This window comes from Nematolebias whitei, chromosome 3 (genome assembly GCF_014905685.2).
Source record: "Nematolebias whitei isolate Nwh7 chromosome 3, NemWhi1, whole genome shotgun sequence".
Lineage (NCBI taxonomy): Eukaryota > Metazoa > Chordata > Actinopteri > Cyprinodontiformes > Rivulidae > Nematolebias > Nematolebias whitei.
Window position 1 is genome coordinate 25,042,447 of NC_056500.1, and position 16,005 is coordinate 25,058,451.

Genomic DNA, 16,005 nt, shown 5'->3' on the forward strand with positions numbered 1-16,005 from the left:
ATATATATATATATATATATATATATATACATAACGATTGTTGAAATGTTTCATCTTTTATCCAAAAGACTTGGTCAGTCTGAGGAGCTGTAATAAGCTCAGTCTTGTAAATAGCACCTTTTCATAGTGGATCAACCTGTTTGTTGTTGACATCCTGAACTAGATGTTCACATGATAAAGGAGGACCATCAGCCTATAACGATTGTTAGTACTCTGATGGCCGCTTGCTATTCACAGAGGGCTGAGTGATACTAGCAATCACAGCATTGTAAGAGGGGGACAGTTGAACCCGGAGGCCTCCACCCCTGTTGAATGATGGACGAGTTCTTTTCACAAAGATGGCCTCCTTTACTCCTCTCTCAAACCATCGTTCCTCTCTGTCCAGGATGTGAACATCTTCATCCTTGAAAGAGTGACCTCTGGCCTGGAGATGAGTGTAGACCACAGAGTCCTGGCCTGATGATGTTGATCTTCTGTGCTGGACCATCCTTTTGGCCAGTGGCTGTTTAGTTTTTCTGATGTAAGACCGATCACAGCCCTCCTGACACTGAACAGCATACACAATATTACTCTGTTTGTGCCGGGGGACTGGATCTTTTGGATGGACCAGTCTACATTGTATTTTGGGGTTTAAAAGCCACTGGGAGGTCATGTTTAGAAAATAAACATCTCAGTTTCTCTCAAATTCCTGCACAGAATGACGTCTGGGTCTGGGTTCCTCCTTTTCACCTGTTGGCTGACTGGAGTCCTGTTTGGGTTTCTTCTCTGCTTTCAGGAAGGCCCAGTTAGGATATCCACATTGCTCCAGGGCCTGTCTTGTGTGGGATTTCTCCTTCTGCCTGGCTCCAGAGTTAGTGGGGACGCTGTCTGCTCTGTGATACAGAGTCCTGATGACTCTTAACTTGTGCTGCAAAGGGTGATGGGAGTCAAACTGCAAATACTGGTCTGTGTGGGTGGTTGTGGTACACCTCAGTTTGCAAATGTCCTCTATCAGAGACTGAGACCTCACAGTCCAAGAAAGCCAACCTGCCATTCTTTTACGTCTTCTCATCGTGTGAACTTTATATATTTATCCACAGAATCAGCGGCTCATAAGTGGTTAAGTCACTATGGAGTGTCATAACTTTCTCATGATAGTCTTTCTGGTTCACAATCATTGTGCACCTTCCTTTGTCTGCTGGGAGAATGATGATGTTTTAGTCCTTGCTGACTGATGAGTGCATCCCTCTCCTCTCTACTGATGTTGGAAGGTGGTGGTTTGGCGTTGCTGAGGCAGGCTGAAACTTTGTTCCCAAGTTGTTCTGCTTCAAACTCTTTAATCTTGTTGATTATGGCTGATTCTTTGGCTGTGACCATTTCCACCAGAGGAATTCTTGGCACAACCACAAGTTCAGTCCCCAGGCAATGATTTCTGTCTCCGGTTGGTGAGCTGTAAGTGAAATTATTCACCCACTTTTCCTGTCTCCCTAGTGTGTCACTATGTGTTGTCTTCCATTGTGTTGTTATTGGAATTGGGATGGGCTTGACAAGTTGCCAGTAAATTAAACTTCTTTTATTGTCGGGTCTTGGACTGGACATGCTGTATTAGGCGTGCCTTATCTGTGAAATTCATCACTTACTGAAACGTAGTCTGATCTAGGCGTGTTGTTAGTTTTTGTCAGATGTGCTCTTCTTTGGCCTCTAATGCCTCAGTGGTTAAATTGGTTTCTCTCACCCGTTTGTTCAGCTGTTGGATCTGTGCTCTCTGTAGGATTTCTTGCCCGATGCTTGATGATGGAAAATTTGAGTTCCAGGCCCTTGGGACAGGTGCCACTCTGTCTGTATCGAAGGTTGAATTGGAGGTGGTTTTTGTAGGCTGCCCTCTTCCTTGCTGTTTACTCAAATGCTCCAACTACGGTAGTTTGAGGCAATCCTGGCCAAAGTGGTTCAAAATATCCTGACGCTTGCTCCATAATCCAGGTAGAAAAATCTAGCAAAGTTAAGTCAGGTCCTCTGGATGGATGCATTTAAGTAAAAAAAAGTAAAAAATACAATAAATAAATAATACATTTGTTGAAACGCTTTGTCTTTTATCCAAAAGACTTTGTCAGTCTGAGGAGCTGTAATAAGCTCAGTCTTATAAATAGCACCTTTTCATAGTGGATCAACCAGTTTGTTGTTGACATCCAGAACTAGCGGTTCACATGATAAAGGAGGACCATCAGCCCAACAATTGATGTATGGCTGATCACAGCCCTCCTGGCACTGAACAGCATACACAATACTGCAGTAGTCCCTCGCTACTTTGTGGTTTGTTTATCGCAGACTCGCTCTATCGCGGTTTTTCAAAATAAGATTGGACATGACACACAATTGGCTGATGGATGGATGAGCCGCATGATCGGCATGAAATTTTTATTTAAAATGAATTATTTTAAATGATTATTTAGCACCTCCTGCACCCTTGAGTGTGTGTGTGTGTGTGGGGGGGGGGGGGGGTGAGAGAAGAGGCAACGTGAGCACTGCCTTTAGCTTTTTAGCTAGAGCGCCTGCATTGTTCACCTCTAGCTTAGCACTATGTCAGTGCCGGGAGTGGGTGGGGGGGTGGTCAGTTTGGTAGGCGGGGTGCTCAGTTCTGTTGATGGGGTGGGGCACCCCACTTGTATAATGGTAGGGGAAACACTGCCTTTACTTGTGCTCCAGAGGGTGATGGGAGTCAAACTGCAAATACTGGTCTGTGTGTGTGGGTTTTCAGTACACCTCAGTTTGCAAATGTCCTCTATCAGAGACTGAGACCTGGTTGATGGAAACTGGTTGATCCACTATGAGAAGATGCTATTTATAAGACTTGAGTGTATTACAGCTTCTCAGACTGACAGAGTCTTTTGGATAAAAGATGAAACGTTTCAACAATTTTTTTGTTTGTATTTTTCATTCTTTAGTTTTTGCATCCGTCCAGAGGGCCTGACTTAACTTTGTAAGATTTTTCTACCTTGAGTATTGAACATGCATCAGAGGTTTTAAAAACGGTTTGTGTGAAAAGGTGTGTCTAGTTGTCTGGAACTGTTTGTCTTGTTCTTACTTGGACAGCACAGGTTGGGCTGAAACGTATTCTTCATTAATTGTAAGTGTTCATGTCTGCAGGTGCGCATGAAGTCCATGTTCGCCATTGGCTTCTGCTTCACAGCTCTGATGGGCATGTTTAACTCCATGTAAGTGGCACACTTTGTTCACATATTTGTATTTTTAATTCAAAACCTAACGTTACATGAGGGTGATGGAGACCAGAGTATAGATACAGATATTCTGTGCTGCCATCAGTGACTTCTTCAGTTCTCTTCAGTAAACGGGCTCAGACTTCTGCCTGCTTTTCTCTTTTTCTGCCAGTTTTGATGGAAGGGTGGTGGCCAAGCTGCCGTTTGTGCCGCTCTCGTACATCCAGGGGCTGTCGCACCGCAACCTGCTGGGCGAGGACTACACGGACTGCTCCTTTATCTTCCTCTACATCCTCTGCACCATGTCCATCAGACAGGTAACCGAAGCTCCTTTTCCACAGCCTGAACCAGTAGGACCTGCCTGTCTGACAGCAGTCCTGATGCGAAGCTAAAAGATAACCGCACCTTTTAGCAAAAAAGCTGCAGAGACTCTTCAGTGTTCTGAGGAGTTCTTGTCAAGAACAGAAAACAAGTTCATCAAGGGAGAGAAAAAGCTCCGATCCTGTCCTCACTGAGGTTATCTGCCCCACTTCCATGAAGTCTGGGTGCAAACGAAGCTTTTTGTGTCCTCTACTGCCCCCTGGAGGCCACGTGTCTGATTTGTTGTTTGAACTTTGACCTAAAGTCACAAAGTTTTCAAAAATGAGTCCAAATGAAGTGATATCCCAAAAGTCTTTGACAGTAAGTCATCGGTACTTGTTTGTAAGAAACATGTTTGTCTTCCAGAACATTCAGAAGTTGCTCGGCCTCGCTCCCTCCAGAGCTGCGACAAAGCAGGCGGGAGGCTTCCTGGGACCTCCTCCTCAAGCAGCCAAGTTTTCCTAAGTGGCGTTCCAAGCTTGACACCTCCTCTGGAGCACGGGTGGAACATTTTGAGCCTGAGAAGCTGTCTGTCAGTTGCAGCTGTTGTGTTATAACTTGTTTTAAGTTTTGGTGTTTTATTTATCCTAAATGTCTCCAGACTTTAGAAAAGAAGTTGTTCTAAAGATTCACAAAGCGTACGGCTGAGTGTGAGCTCATGTCATGGACTGAGGTTTCATTTTTCACATTAACATGCAGCCCACTTCAGCATTACTGTATGTCATCGTCTCTACTTGAGTATCTTGTATATGAATAAAGTTTTATGATTACATTTCAGTTTTTTTCTTAACGTTTGTTCCACTTCAGAAGCCTGATTCCTCCTGCTCTACAGTTTTTGTTGTGCTGACTCAGCATTCACACTCCTGTTTTCTGGCATTTTTCTGTACGATTTCTGTTTCTGCGTAGTTTGTATTTTAGCGAGCGTGGAAGAGTGCAAAAATGGCCTTTTATTGTGGTCAGCCTAAGGTACACCAGTGCAGTAATCATGCTGTGTAATCAGCACGTTGATGTGCCTCACTTGTGTGGTGGATGAATGATTTCAGCAAAGAAGTGCTCACTAACTCAGATTTACACAAAGTTGTGAACAATATTTGAGAGAAAAAGCTTATTGTGTAAATAGAAAAGTATTAGATATTTGAGTTCTGCTCATGAAAAATGGAAACAAAAACAAAAGTGTTGCTCTATTTTGTTCAGTATAAGTAACGGAGCAGGGCTTTTCAACTAAACTACTCAGGGGGCCACAGTTACTGAAAATAACAGTTCAGGGGCCGGACAGCCAGCAAATAGTCATTATGTGAATAAACCAAGTATTACAATGATGGGTTACTTTTGAATTTGTTTATTTTGCTGCATTGAATCATAAATGCAATAAACAGAACCCAAAAGTGTAATAAAAATGACATCTCAAGATTAGGTTCCTTGAAAACAAAAAAGAGACACTATACTTCCTATTTTACACAAATATTACATTTCCGACTCTCCAAATCTTTATGCTTGGCATTTTTATTGATTTGACCTTTAATTTTATTCATGCCATGGAGTGAGTGGCAGGTGATTCACCTGTTGTGGAGAGCAAGGGTGATTCTAGGATCTGACCTTCAGGGGTACTTAGCCCCCAGTGCTGACAATGGTTCTTGACTTGAACAACATGGTGTGCATTGTAAGTTCATTAATTAACCAACAGTTATTTCATTGGGTCAGACAAGTATGTTTGCACTTTTTACACACATATTTAACTACTACAATGTAATTGTAAAATAAATAAGCAAGCAAGCTGTACACAATTTCCATTCATAAATATCACTGAAATAATTCTAAATTAATTAATGATGCATCACCACTCTGCAATTGGAATTGCCCATTGCAAAATATTGCATTGCAAACTGCCATTTGAATAAAGGTGAATATCCCCCTTCATTGACATCAGAAGCATTTGTAATGGGTGAGGGACACACTCAAATCATCGTTCCTCTCCATCCAGGATGTGAACATCTTCATCCCTGAACGAGTGACCTCTGACCTGGAGATGAGTGTAGACCGTAGAGTCCTGGCCTGATGATGTTGCTCTTCTGTGCTGGACCATCCTTTTGGCCAGTGGCTGTTTAGTTTTCCCGATGTAAGACTGATCACAGCTCTGACACTGAACAGCTTTTTTTTTTTTTTTCATTTACCCTTTATTTATACAGGTAGTCTCACTGAGCCACGAGAACTCATTTTCAAAAGAGTCCTGTTTAGGAAGCAGATGGTGGGGGTTAAGAGCCTTGCTCAGGGGCCCAGAGTGGGGCGAATGAGGGTGGAGAGAGGTGTGGGTGTTCCACCTTTTCCACCCACATTTTGATGTTGTCTGTACTGGGGCTTGAACTGGCGATATTCCGATCATAGGCCCACCTTCTCTAACCTCTGCGCCACCACTCCCCTAATATATACAATATTACTCTGTCGGGGGACTGGATCTTTGGGATGAACCAGTCTTTAATGTATTTTGGGGTTTAAAAGCCACTGAGAGGTCATGTTTCTAAAATAAACATCCCAGTTTCTCTGAAACTCCTGCACAGAATGACCACTGGGCTGGGTTACTCCTTTTCACCTGAAGGTGGACTGGTTTCTGCTCTGCTTTCAGGAAGGTCCAGTTAGGATATCCACATTGCTCCAGTGCCTGTCTTATGTGGGATTTCTCCTTCTGCCTGGCTCCCAAGTTAGTGAGGAGCTTTCGTCAATTTTTGCAGTCTTCTTGATTCACTGTAACCAGGCAGCGTTTCACCTGATAAGATGGACTAACCCAACTACTGGAGCCATTTTTAATTGTGTGTGTATATGAGGCCTATATTGTCCTAATTTTGTTTACATTCACTTATTATCCATATTACGTTCTGGTTGGTAATTTTATTTTTGTCTTTTTGTTACAGGCTGAGGGCTGAAGACAGTCCAGAGTCTGGTGTTGGTTCCCCCTGCGTTGTGTGCTGTGGGTGATGGGTCCCTTCCACTCCTCATGTTCTTGCATCACAGTTTTTGGGTGAATTTTCTGTTTATGTTTGATTACCATCCTTTTTTCCTTGTTTTTAGTTGACTGGCCACCAGGAAGCCTCACCCTGGACTAAGTTATTTTATTAAAAACCCTGCCTCATTTTTTAAATTAGATTTTAAATAAGGGTGTTTAAATACATTTTTGTGTCTACTGTGGAACAATTTAATGCTTCCATTGTCGAAATGAACCTAAGTGCCTTAGGGTATTTAAGTTATTTTCTTGGGTGAAAGTCCTACAGTGCTGTGGTTGCGACTTAAAAATGAGAAAATTAAACATAAATAACTCTGTTATAACAATAACATGTGTTTAAATGGACCACTTGTATTATTTGGGGAAACTATGCTTTCTAGTTTTTATATTGCTTAAAATTTTAGTTTCCTCAGCACTGTTCATTTAGATAGCAAACAATAAATAAAAACACTTTAAATAATTCTAGAGTCAAAATGACCCCAAAACTAAGTCAGATCTTTGACAGTATAACTTGAACAAGTAGTTATTTACTTTATAATTTTATCCAGTTATTGTCAAACTTGGTTCTTTAGCTTTGTTGAGCACTGGGGGACCCAGTAACACTTTCCAGCTCATTCTGGGGGATCCCAATGCATTCCCAGGTCAGTGAAGAAATACAATCCTTCCAGCAACTTCTGGGTCTTCCCCAGTGCATCCAGGTGCCTCCTGGGACGTGCCCAGAAAATCTCTAAAGGGAGGCGTCCAGGAGGCATTCTAATCATATGAACCACCTCCACTGACTTCTTTTTATGTGGAGGAGCAGCAGTTCTTCTCTGAGCTCCTCCTCCTCCTCCGGATGATGGAGCTCCTCACCCTATTTCTAAGGCTAAGACCAGCCACCCTATGAAGGAAGCCCATTTTGACCGCTTGTATTATGGATCTTGTTCTTTGATCCAAACCTCATGACCGTAGGTGAGGGCTGGAATGTAGACAGACCAGTTCATCGAAAGCGTTACTTTTTGACTCAGCTCCTTCTTCACCACAACTGACAGAAGCAACACCCTCATTACTGAGCATGAAGCTCCAATCCTTCAATCCATTTCTCGCTCCATCCTACCATCACATGTGAACAAGATGCCCAGATACTTGAACTCCTCAACCAAAAACAGTCTCCCCCAAACAAGAGGGGCATTCCACCCATTTACAGTCAAGAACCATGGCCTCAGACTTAGAGGAGCTGACTCTCATTCCACCCGGTGTCTGCTCAAGGTCATGGCCCGAAGACGCCAACAGAACCACAACATCTGCATAAAGCAGAGATGAGACCCTGAGGTTCCCAAACCAGACACTTTTCTCTGCACAGTGGTGCCTCAAGATCTAGTCCATGAAAACCACAAACAGGACTGGGCACAAGGGACAGCCCTGGAGGAGTCCAACCTGCACTGAGAATGAGCCTGACTTTGTGCCAATAATGCAGACACAGCTCCTGCTTTGGTTCTACAGGGACTGGAGAGTTCTTAAAAGCAAGCCAGGTACCCTATACTCCTTCAGTAACCCCTACAGAATGCTTACAGGAACACAGTCACAAGCCTTCTCCAGATCCGTAGACTGGAGAAGCAAACTCTCACAACCCCATTAGCAACTCTGCAAGTGTAAATATCTGGTCCAGAGTTCCACGCTAGGACCAGGACTGAAGCCACACTGATCCTCTTGAATCTGAAGTTGAACAGTTGGTTGGAGCCTCCCTTCCATCATCCTGGAGTAAATCTTCCCGGGGAGGGTGAGACGTGTGATCCCACGATAGTTGGAACACACTCTCCGCTCCCCTTTTTAAAAATGGGAACCACCACCTTGGTCTGCCACTCCACAGGCATTATCCAAGTCCTCCATGTGACATTGAAGAGACACGTCAAGCATGACAGCCCCATAACATCCAAAGCCTTCAGCATCTCAGGTCGATTCTTGGCCACACCTGGCGTCCTGCCACCAAGGAGCTTTTTGATTACCTTGGTGACCTCTGCCACGGCAATGGACTCGTCTTCACCCGAGTCCTCAGACTGTCTCCTCAAACGTGGGCATGGTGGGTGGATTAGGGAGATCCTCAAAATGTTCCTTCCACCACTCACCAATGTCCTCAGTTCAGGTCAGCAGTCCCCCACCCAAACCAAGTACAGACTGGGATAGGGTTCATTTTCCTTTCCTAAGTCATAGAATCATTTTTCCACTGCCTCCCCGAATTCCTCCTATGCCCGAGTTTTTGCTTCCATAACCACCAAAGCTGCAGTCCTTCTGGCCACCCTGTACTTGTCAGCTGCATCAGGAGTCCTTCAAAACAACCAAGTCCTGAAGCCCTCTTTATTTAGCTTGATGGCCTCCATCATCACTGACAAGCTGGGAAAATTCAGTTTTTCTTTACTGAAATGAAAATCATGGCTTCTCAGCTGTAATGAGAGAGAATGCTTTACACTGAAAACTAATTACCCTTGACTGATGTTCCCATCAATGCAAGCCAGAACCAGATGCCTGGGTCTTCTGTAGATTTATAAACTTTGTAAGTTGTATATTGCAGACATCAGATTACTTTGTTTTCTCATTCTTTAAATATTTATTCTTGAAAATTTTAAATGATCATTTCTTATTTGACTTTTTCTCTTATTTAAAACCCAGAAGATGATGTGTCCAGATACTCTTCCATGAGGAACCCCAGAAGCATCACTCTCAGCACTTCATATGGACCAGAACACATTCACTTTAACTGTCTGTTCTGTTAAGCTGGCTGCTGCAGAGGACAAAAGCTTTGAGTCTTTGATGACATCGGCAAGTCTGTGAAGTTCCGCAAGGCCTTTTTAGAGGCCAACAAATCTGTTGAGGAAACTATATATATATATATATATATATATATATATATATATATATATATATATATTCTATGAAATGGTCATGTGAATCATTGGTGATGAGCAATTGATCAAAGTTGTTGAATAATAATAATATTAACTTTATTAAGTTTATACATGCTTCACAAAAGGTAAAATCTGCAAAACAGAAGCCAAAAGTGTGAAAAAAGTAGCTAAAAGTGGCAAAACTCTAATTAAAAGTAGCAAAATGAAAGCCAAAATATAGCTATAGGTGGCAAAAAAGTGACATGATGGAATAAAAGTGGCAGAATGGTAAATAAAAGTGACTAATAAATAGCTAACAGTAGCAAAATGGTATCTACAAATGCCAACACATTAGCTAAAGAATAGAATTGTAGCTAAAATTTGCATCTAGTAACTAAAAACTGCAAATAAGTTAGTTATTGTTATGCAAATATGCTAGTTTAAAGTGGCAAAGTTGCACGAACTATTGCTAAGAGTGACAGACTTGAATAAAAGTGGCTGAATGGTTAATGCATGTTGCTAAAGAATAAATAAAACTAGCAAAAAAAATGTCAGTTGTAAGTGGAAACCCAAATGTAGCAAAATCGAAGCTAAAACTAAATTAATCATAGCTAAATGTAGCAAAAAAGCTTGCTAAAATTGATACAAGAAAACAAACAGAGCATGTGTGCCATGTAAATAATCCTCTCAGATGCTGTGCAGAGACCATGATGAGCTACCAGCTTGTAAATGAGGCCTTTGTCCACACTGGAGAGCATCCATGTACCGGGTAGGTGCTCTCCAAGATCTCCATGCTATGTGTGGTGAGAACTATGGGTATTATTGATTGTAGAAAGTTTGTTTGTGGATACAGGAGACGGGATGTTTTTCACGTTTGCAGCTCAGGTTGAACAGATATGTGAGGATCTCACACAGCTGGGTGGAGCAGCTTCCATCAGGTCTAGCAGCCATCCTCTGCTTCAGTCAATGCAGCTGTTTCCAGTCAAGGTGGACGGCCATGTCTTGCTCTTCTTTGCATTGCTTTAACACATAAAATCCCAGTAAAACACTTTAAATTTGTGGTTGCAATGGAACAAACTGTGTAAAGGTTCAAGGGGTGTGAAGACGTTTTCAAGGCACCGTTCCTCCAAGTATGTGCCAAATGGTTTTGGTTTCTTTTAGGCCACACAGAAAGCTCTTCCTTCCTCTTCTGACATGATAACAATATCTTTGTTCCTGGCTCTACCTGCTGACCTGCAGTCTGTTCCTTAGTCTCCAGCCTCATCAGTAACTCAGAATATGCTGCTCACGCGCACGCGCGCACACACATATGGCTGCTAGAATAAAGGCAACACTGTATCCTACAAAACCAATGATGATGTCAGCTTGTTATTGACTCTCTCAGGTCTGAATGACTGAGCAGAAGATAGGGGGTGGGATGGAATCTATCTATTGCAGTGCAGTGACCGGCCAGGCGAAAATTAGCTGTAGAGTTTGTGCGCGTGTGTGTATGTGGTTTGTGGGGGATGGGTGGGATCCTGCAGTCGTTTCCGCAGACACAATCTGTCCCAGTTGCTGCACACCTTACAGTTTACAATAAGCCCCCCCCCCCCACCCACCCACCCCCCATCTCTCCCCTCCTGTCTCTCACACTCTCTCCCCTCCTGTCTCTCACACTCTCTGCTTTTGTGGAGATGAATGAACGATTCCATTTAAGCATCGAGGCAGATAGATCAGAAAAGGAAACCTCGTGTAGCTGGAAGTCAAATGGCCTTGTTTTCTGGATCACACTGTTGACGGCCTACGTATGTTTCTATAATTGTATCTGTTCAAATAAAATGCAGGGCGCACATTAAAGACGGCGTCTCACTTGGCTGCAGGTGTTGGAGACTAGTCGGTGGTATGGTACAGTATATTTAGTGTTTGTATAATAAAATTAACCTTGCATCCATGGTTTGTGCAGCCCATTTTTGAAAATATCTGCCACTGCATATCGACCTCGGCATCCCCTCATATTTATGATTTACTCTGCTGGAGTACATGTTTGAAGTGAGGGTAGGCAGATGTGCACAAGTTTTGAATATTTATGTATCATTGATGTTACTGAGCCAGTATCTCATTGGGCTGGGGCTGTTCAAGGTCAACGTCAAGGTTCTTTATTGTCATTCACATCACATGTGGTACACGACGTGGAACAAAACTATGTGCACAGGGTCCCAGTCACAGCCAACAAAAATACAAATTGTAAAGCAAAACAGTAATAAGATCTATTCATGACTAGTTGGTGAAGAGCCTTCATGAGAGTCGCTCCAAAATGTCTCAAAACGTTCGCCGTGGTTCTCTATTTCCTTGTAGGAGTTGCAGAGGTTCAAAGTCCTATCCCTTGAGCAGTTGCAGATTAATCGTTCAAAAGTTTAGTTTCATTAAATGATTCGGGTGACCAGAAATTAATGTGGTCAAGGCCACCATTGGCCACCCCCTGGCTCCACCATTGCACTTGGAATTGGATAAAATTGCTCCCTCCACTCACCAGGATCTGTCACCCTGCCTTTTAGAAGAAAAAAATAAACCTATCAGTATACAGATTCAGATTAGGTTTATTTCTCATATGCAAAATCAACACAAGGTCATCGATGCAATGAAATGCTTATGACGAGAAGAACATTATCAACTTGCCAAAAAAAAAAAAAAAAAAAAACCCAGACACATTGTAACTAGTACCCACTTCAATAGGTTGCACCAAACTTATTAAGGCTAACTTCATTCCCTGTTCAATTCCAGTCCAGTCCTCATTCCAAAAACTACAAACACTCACTATTTGAATGCCTCAGCAATTTAGCCAAACCTGTTTTTATTGTTGTTGTGGCAATTAACCTAAGGTTTACCATTTGTATATTGATTTTTTCTGCCCGTCATATGTTTACATTTGAAAAAAGTACAATAAATGCATGCAGAAAGAAGGTTGGTTTCAGACTGATAAATGTTTGTGTTTAAGTAAAACACTGGTATCATAATCAGCTCAGTATGTTGTACCCAGGACAGTGACCAGAGACAAGCCCAGTGCGCAGCAGATGTTACATTCTTCAAGGGTAGATCTCAGCTGCAGTCTCACAAACCAACATAATGACCTCCAACATGCCCTGAAGGAGGCTGCTGTTGGATCCAGATCCCGTTCAAGTTTCCTGTTGTAAAGATTATAAAGCTAAGTCAGGGTCTTCAAATTTATGCTTCTGGCCATTTGAAATGCTCATGTTTAGGCCTAGCTGGATATCACATTCACCTCTAATTAGTTATTTCATCATGGTTTTAAGAAAGGTCATGTGACACCATCACTGTGTGTGGGCCAGCCGATGAAGCACTATACACAACCTCTGGTTCCAAAAAAATAAGATGGCAGCTCCCATAAAAAGGCTTCAGTTCCCAACAATGAATGGTGAAAGAATGTTACGTCTAGTTCTTTTAAATTTACAATCTATGTGCCTGTACCACTGAAACATAAAGATGCTGGAAAGGCCAATCACTGCACAGTCTTTGCTAATGAAGCAATACTTTGTGACGCCATCTTGGTAGGTGCTAGGTGGTGACCTTGATAGCATGGCAACAGACCATAGATATATGAGAAACAAAAAATCAACTCGGCCAGTGAAAAGTAATACATATCTAAACCTGACCTTCAAAGAATGCATTATTGTGTCCATGGTTTTGATTTGGAAAAACTAGACTATCCATTGTGTTATTATACCAGGGAGAATTGCTCTCTTTATTAGAGTGCTATAATTACTGTAAAGCAGGAAATGCACACCAGCTAACTGAAAAAAAACATTTTCAATATTTCAACATTATTTCCTATATAATAATCATCATTTAACAGACTCTTTTATGGGTAAAATAGTGAATTAATGCATAAACTAGATTAGAACTCATTTATCCATTTCCACATACTAATAACATATAAAATAAAATATAAGATATATAATAAATATGTATAAAATATGTACCGGTATTTATATATGTACAAATATAATATAAATATATATATTATAAAATACAATAAAGTAGAAGGCCTAAATACATTCTAAATCATTCAAAAAACAAAACAATAAAACAAGCTAAATTTAAGTTGTTCATCTACAGGTAAGTGCAATTCAATAGACAGTGGTAGCAGAGTACTTAATTACTTAAAGTCAAGTGTTTACTCGTCTGGCTAGCATGATTGGTAATTATTAGCTGCATTTAATTAAGGTGAATACTAGCTAAATGTGACAGCCTTTAAAGGTTCAGTTCTCTCTTTTTTAGGCTTAATGCTTGATTCATGAGTACAGGCACGGGATGGGCGTTTGATGGAAGGCTCATAGTCTTGTCTTTTGTTTGGACAATGTGCATCAACTATTTTTATTTAGGTAAAACAAGGTGATACATACACATTTTTAAATTGATCACCCAGCACATACAACACATCAACCCTGTGGCTTCTATTTAAAGCAAGAACTTTTTACGCGTATTTGACGCTGAAACAACACATGCTTTACGCATTGTTTACGTGTCAGTCACATGGAATATTCACAAGTATTTGGCCCGGATGGCTTTCCATAGGCATCAACATGTAAACAATATGCAGTGAAAGGTGTAGCACCTAGCAAGATGGAGGCCATTGGCGGCTATTCCATTGCATTTCTATTTTTTTTTATTTGGCTTGCCCTTACTTCCAACTTAGATATACACACCTCATGTGGCAATCCTGGCAAGGACCAATGCAGACATGTTCCTGTTGTTAGTTTTCTACATTCGCTTTATAATCTAGCTGTTTTTATTACTTTTTTGGACGTCTTATTTGTATAAAAAAATAAATAAAATCTGTATGCCTTTTTATAACCGTCCATTGTTGTCATCATTCTTTGTTGAAATCAGGTCTCTCTTGTAAATGAGTCCTCAAGGCTCAATGGGAATTACCTGTCTAAATAAAGGTTGAATGAAAAAATCTGATATCATTGGGATAAAGTCATGACCTTTGACCCATATAGCTTAATTTAATTTTCACCTGCAGCTTTATGGTGGTGCAGTGGTAAGGACGCCAACTTGAGAACAGAAAGTCTTGAGAGTTCAATTCTGTCATTGTCTGAGAACATACAATGATTCAGTTCAATTCATTTCAGTTTATTTATATAGCGCCAACTCACAACAGAAGTCGTCTCAGACCAGAAACATTCGTATATAAGATAATAAGTTAACACTATTTATCTGAGGAGCAGACTGCATTGAATTTAACTCCATCACAGAACTCTCATCTTGAGCAAGCATGAAGGCGACAGGGGAAAGGAAAACCCCCCTTATGAAATGAGGTCAATTTGTCCTCCAGTAGTCTAAGCTTAAGGCAGCAAAACAAATCAAGCCTAACTATAGGATTTATCTAAAAGGAAAGTCTTAAGCCCATATGTCAGCCCTATGGATAGAAACTGGGATTTGGTTCCACAAGAGAGGAGCCTGGTAACGGAAAGATCTTCCTCCCATTCTGCTTTTGGAAACTCTAGGAACCGCGAGTAAGCCTGCAGTCTGAAAGTGAAGTGCTCTGTTGGGAAAATGACAACGATCACCAATGATGACAATACATTTCACTTCCACCTGCTAGTTTTAGGACAGGTGAGGTCACCTACTGAGGTCATGTGACTTCAAGGCCTGCCCCACCCCATTAGCAACTATGAAGAATTACTCACTGAACTGAACATTTTGTTACTGTGTATTTACTGTTTATCCTAAATACTGTGATTTTCCCCGACTAGCGTGCAGAAAACTCCAGTAAACAGCTGAGCATTATCTACCAACATCTGATAAACACAAAATGTTGTTTTCTCAGACCCCCCCCCCATACTGCGACAGGCTCTTTGATGTTTCTGTGACTGGAGTGAGCTTCCTGCAGAGAGGAGCCCCGGCCTGCCTCATTTCCTCCTGGCGGGTCAGCAGCTCTGTGTTTCAGTCTGAAGCCTCTGGCTGCTACGGAACCGTTTGGCTCTTTTTTTTTTTCCACCAGAGAACAAACTGTACATCCAGCTCCAATTTAACAGGGTTATTTCTGCATTTGTGCCCGAAAACACGGCACATATCGGTCACTGGGAGTCCCAAGAAGCAGCCGAGCGGGTCTGGAGACCGTTATAACGCCTTTTGGAGGTCTATACTGAGGTATAAACCAACGGTGGTGGAGGAGGAGATTCCACATTAGGAGCACTCCCCCACCACCCCTCCCTGGTGTCATTTGGTGCTTTAGGTGAGTGTTTTTGCTTTGTTTCACTTTTATATTCATCATAAATTATGCCCTCGCTCTTAGAGATCACACATGACCGTATTATAACAGTTAACTCTGGTTATTGCTTCATTTTCGCGTTTAATTTTCACATTTTCTTCCTGGGAGTGGGGGATGGGCAGTGTCAGCGCGTGAGGAAGACGCGCGCACGTGTTAGTAAAGCAGTTCTCGTGCGTGTTTTTTGTTTGTGAGCGCGCCCTTCCTTCCTGCTGGCAGTAAATTCAAGTAACTGCAGACGAGTTTAATCTCAGCTGACAAACACGCACATCCAGGGTACTGACAGAATATATACAGTGTACTTATACTACAGTGCACTAATAC

The 16,005-nt window shown here is 41.8% G+C and overlaps 2 protein-coding genes across 2 annotated transcripts in view; both read left to right on the forward strand.

Moving 5' to 3' along the window:
- The window catches only part of tmco1 (transmembrane and coiled-coil domains 1), an 8,936-nt gene extending 4,651 nt beyond the window's left edge, over nucleotides 1–4,285 (forward strand). The window contains exons 5-7 of the mRNA XM_037674733.1: nucleotides 3,124–3,191; nucleotides 3,367–3,511; nucleotides 3,921–4,285. Of these exons, the coding sequence (XP_037530661.1) occupies nucleotides 3,124–3,191; nucleotides 3,367–3,511; nucleotides 3,921–4,019 (312 nt within the window). The 3' untranslated portion in view covers nucleotides 4,020–4,285. The remainder of the gene's footprint in view (nucleotides 1–3,123; nucleotides 3,192–3,366; nucleotides 3,512–3,920) is intronic.
- Nucleotides 4,286–15,364: 11,079 nt separating this feature from the next.
- tbl1xr1a (tbl1x receptor 1a) overlaps nucleotides 15,365–16,005 on the forward strand; it is a 42,725-nt gene continuing 42,084 nt past the window's right edge. Inside the window, exon 1 of the mRNA XM_037698152.1 lies at nucleotides 15,365–15,648. The gene's annotated coding sequence lies outside the window, so the exon portion shown is untranslated. The remainder of the gene's footprint in view (nucleotides 15,649–16,005) is intronic.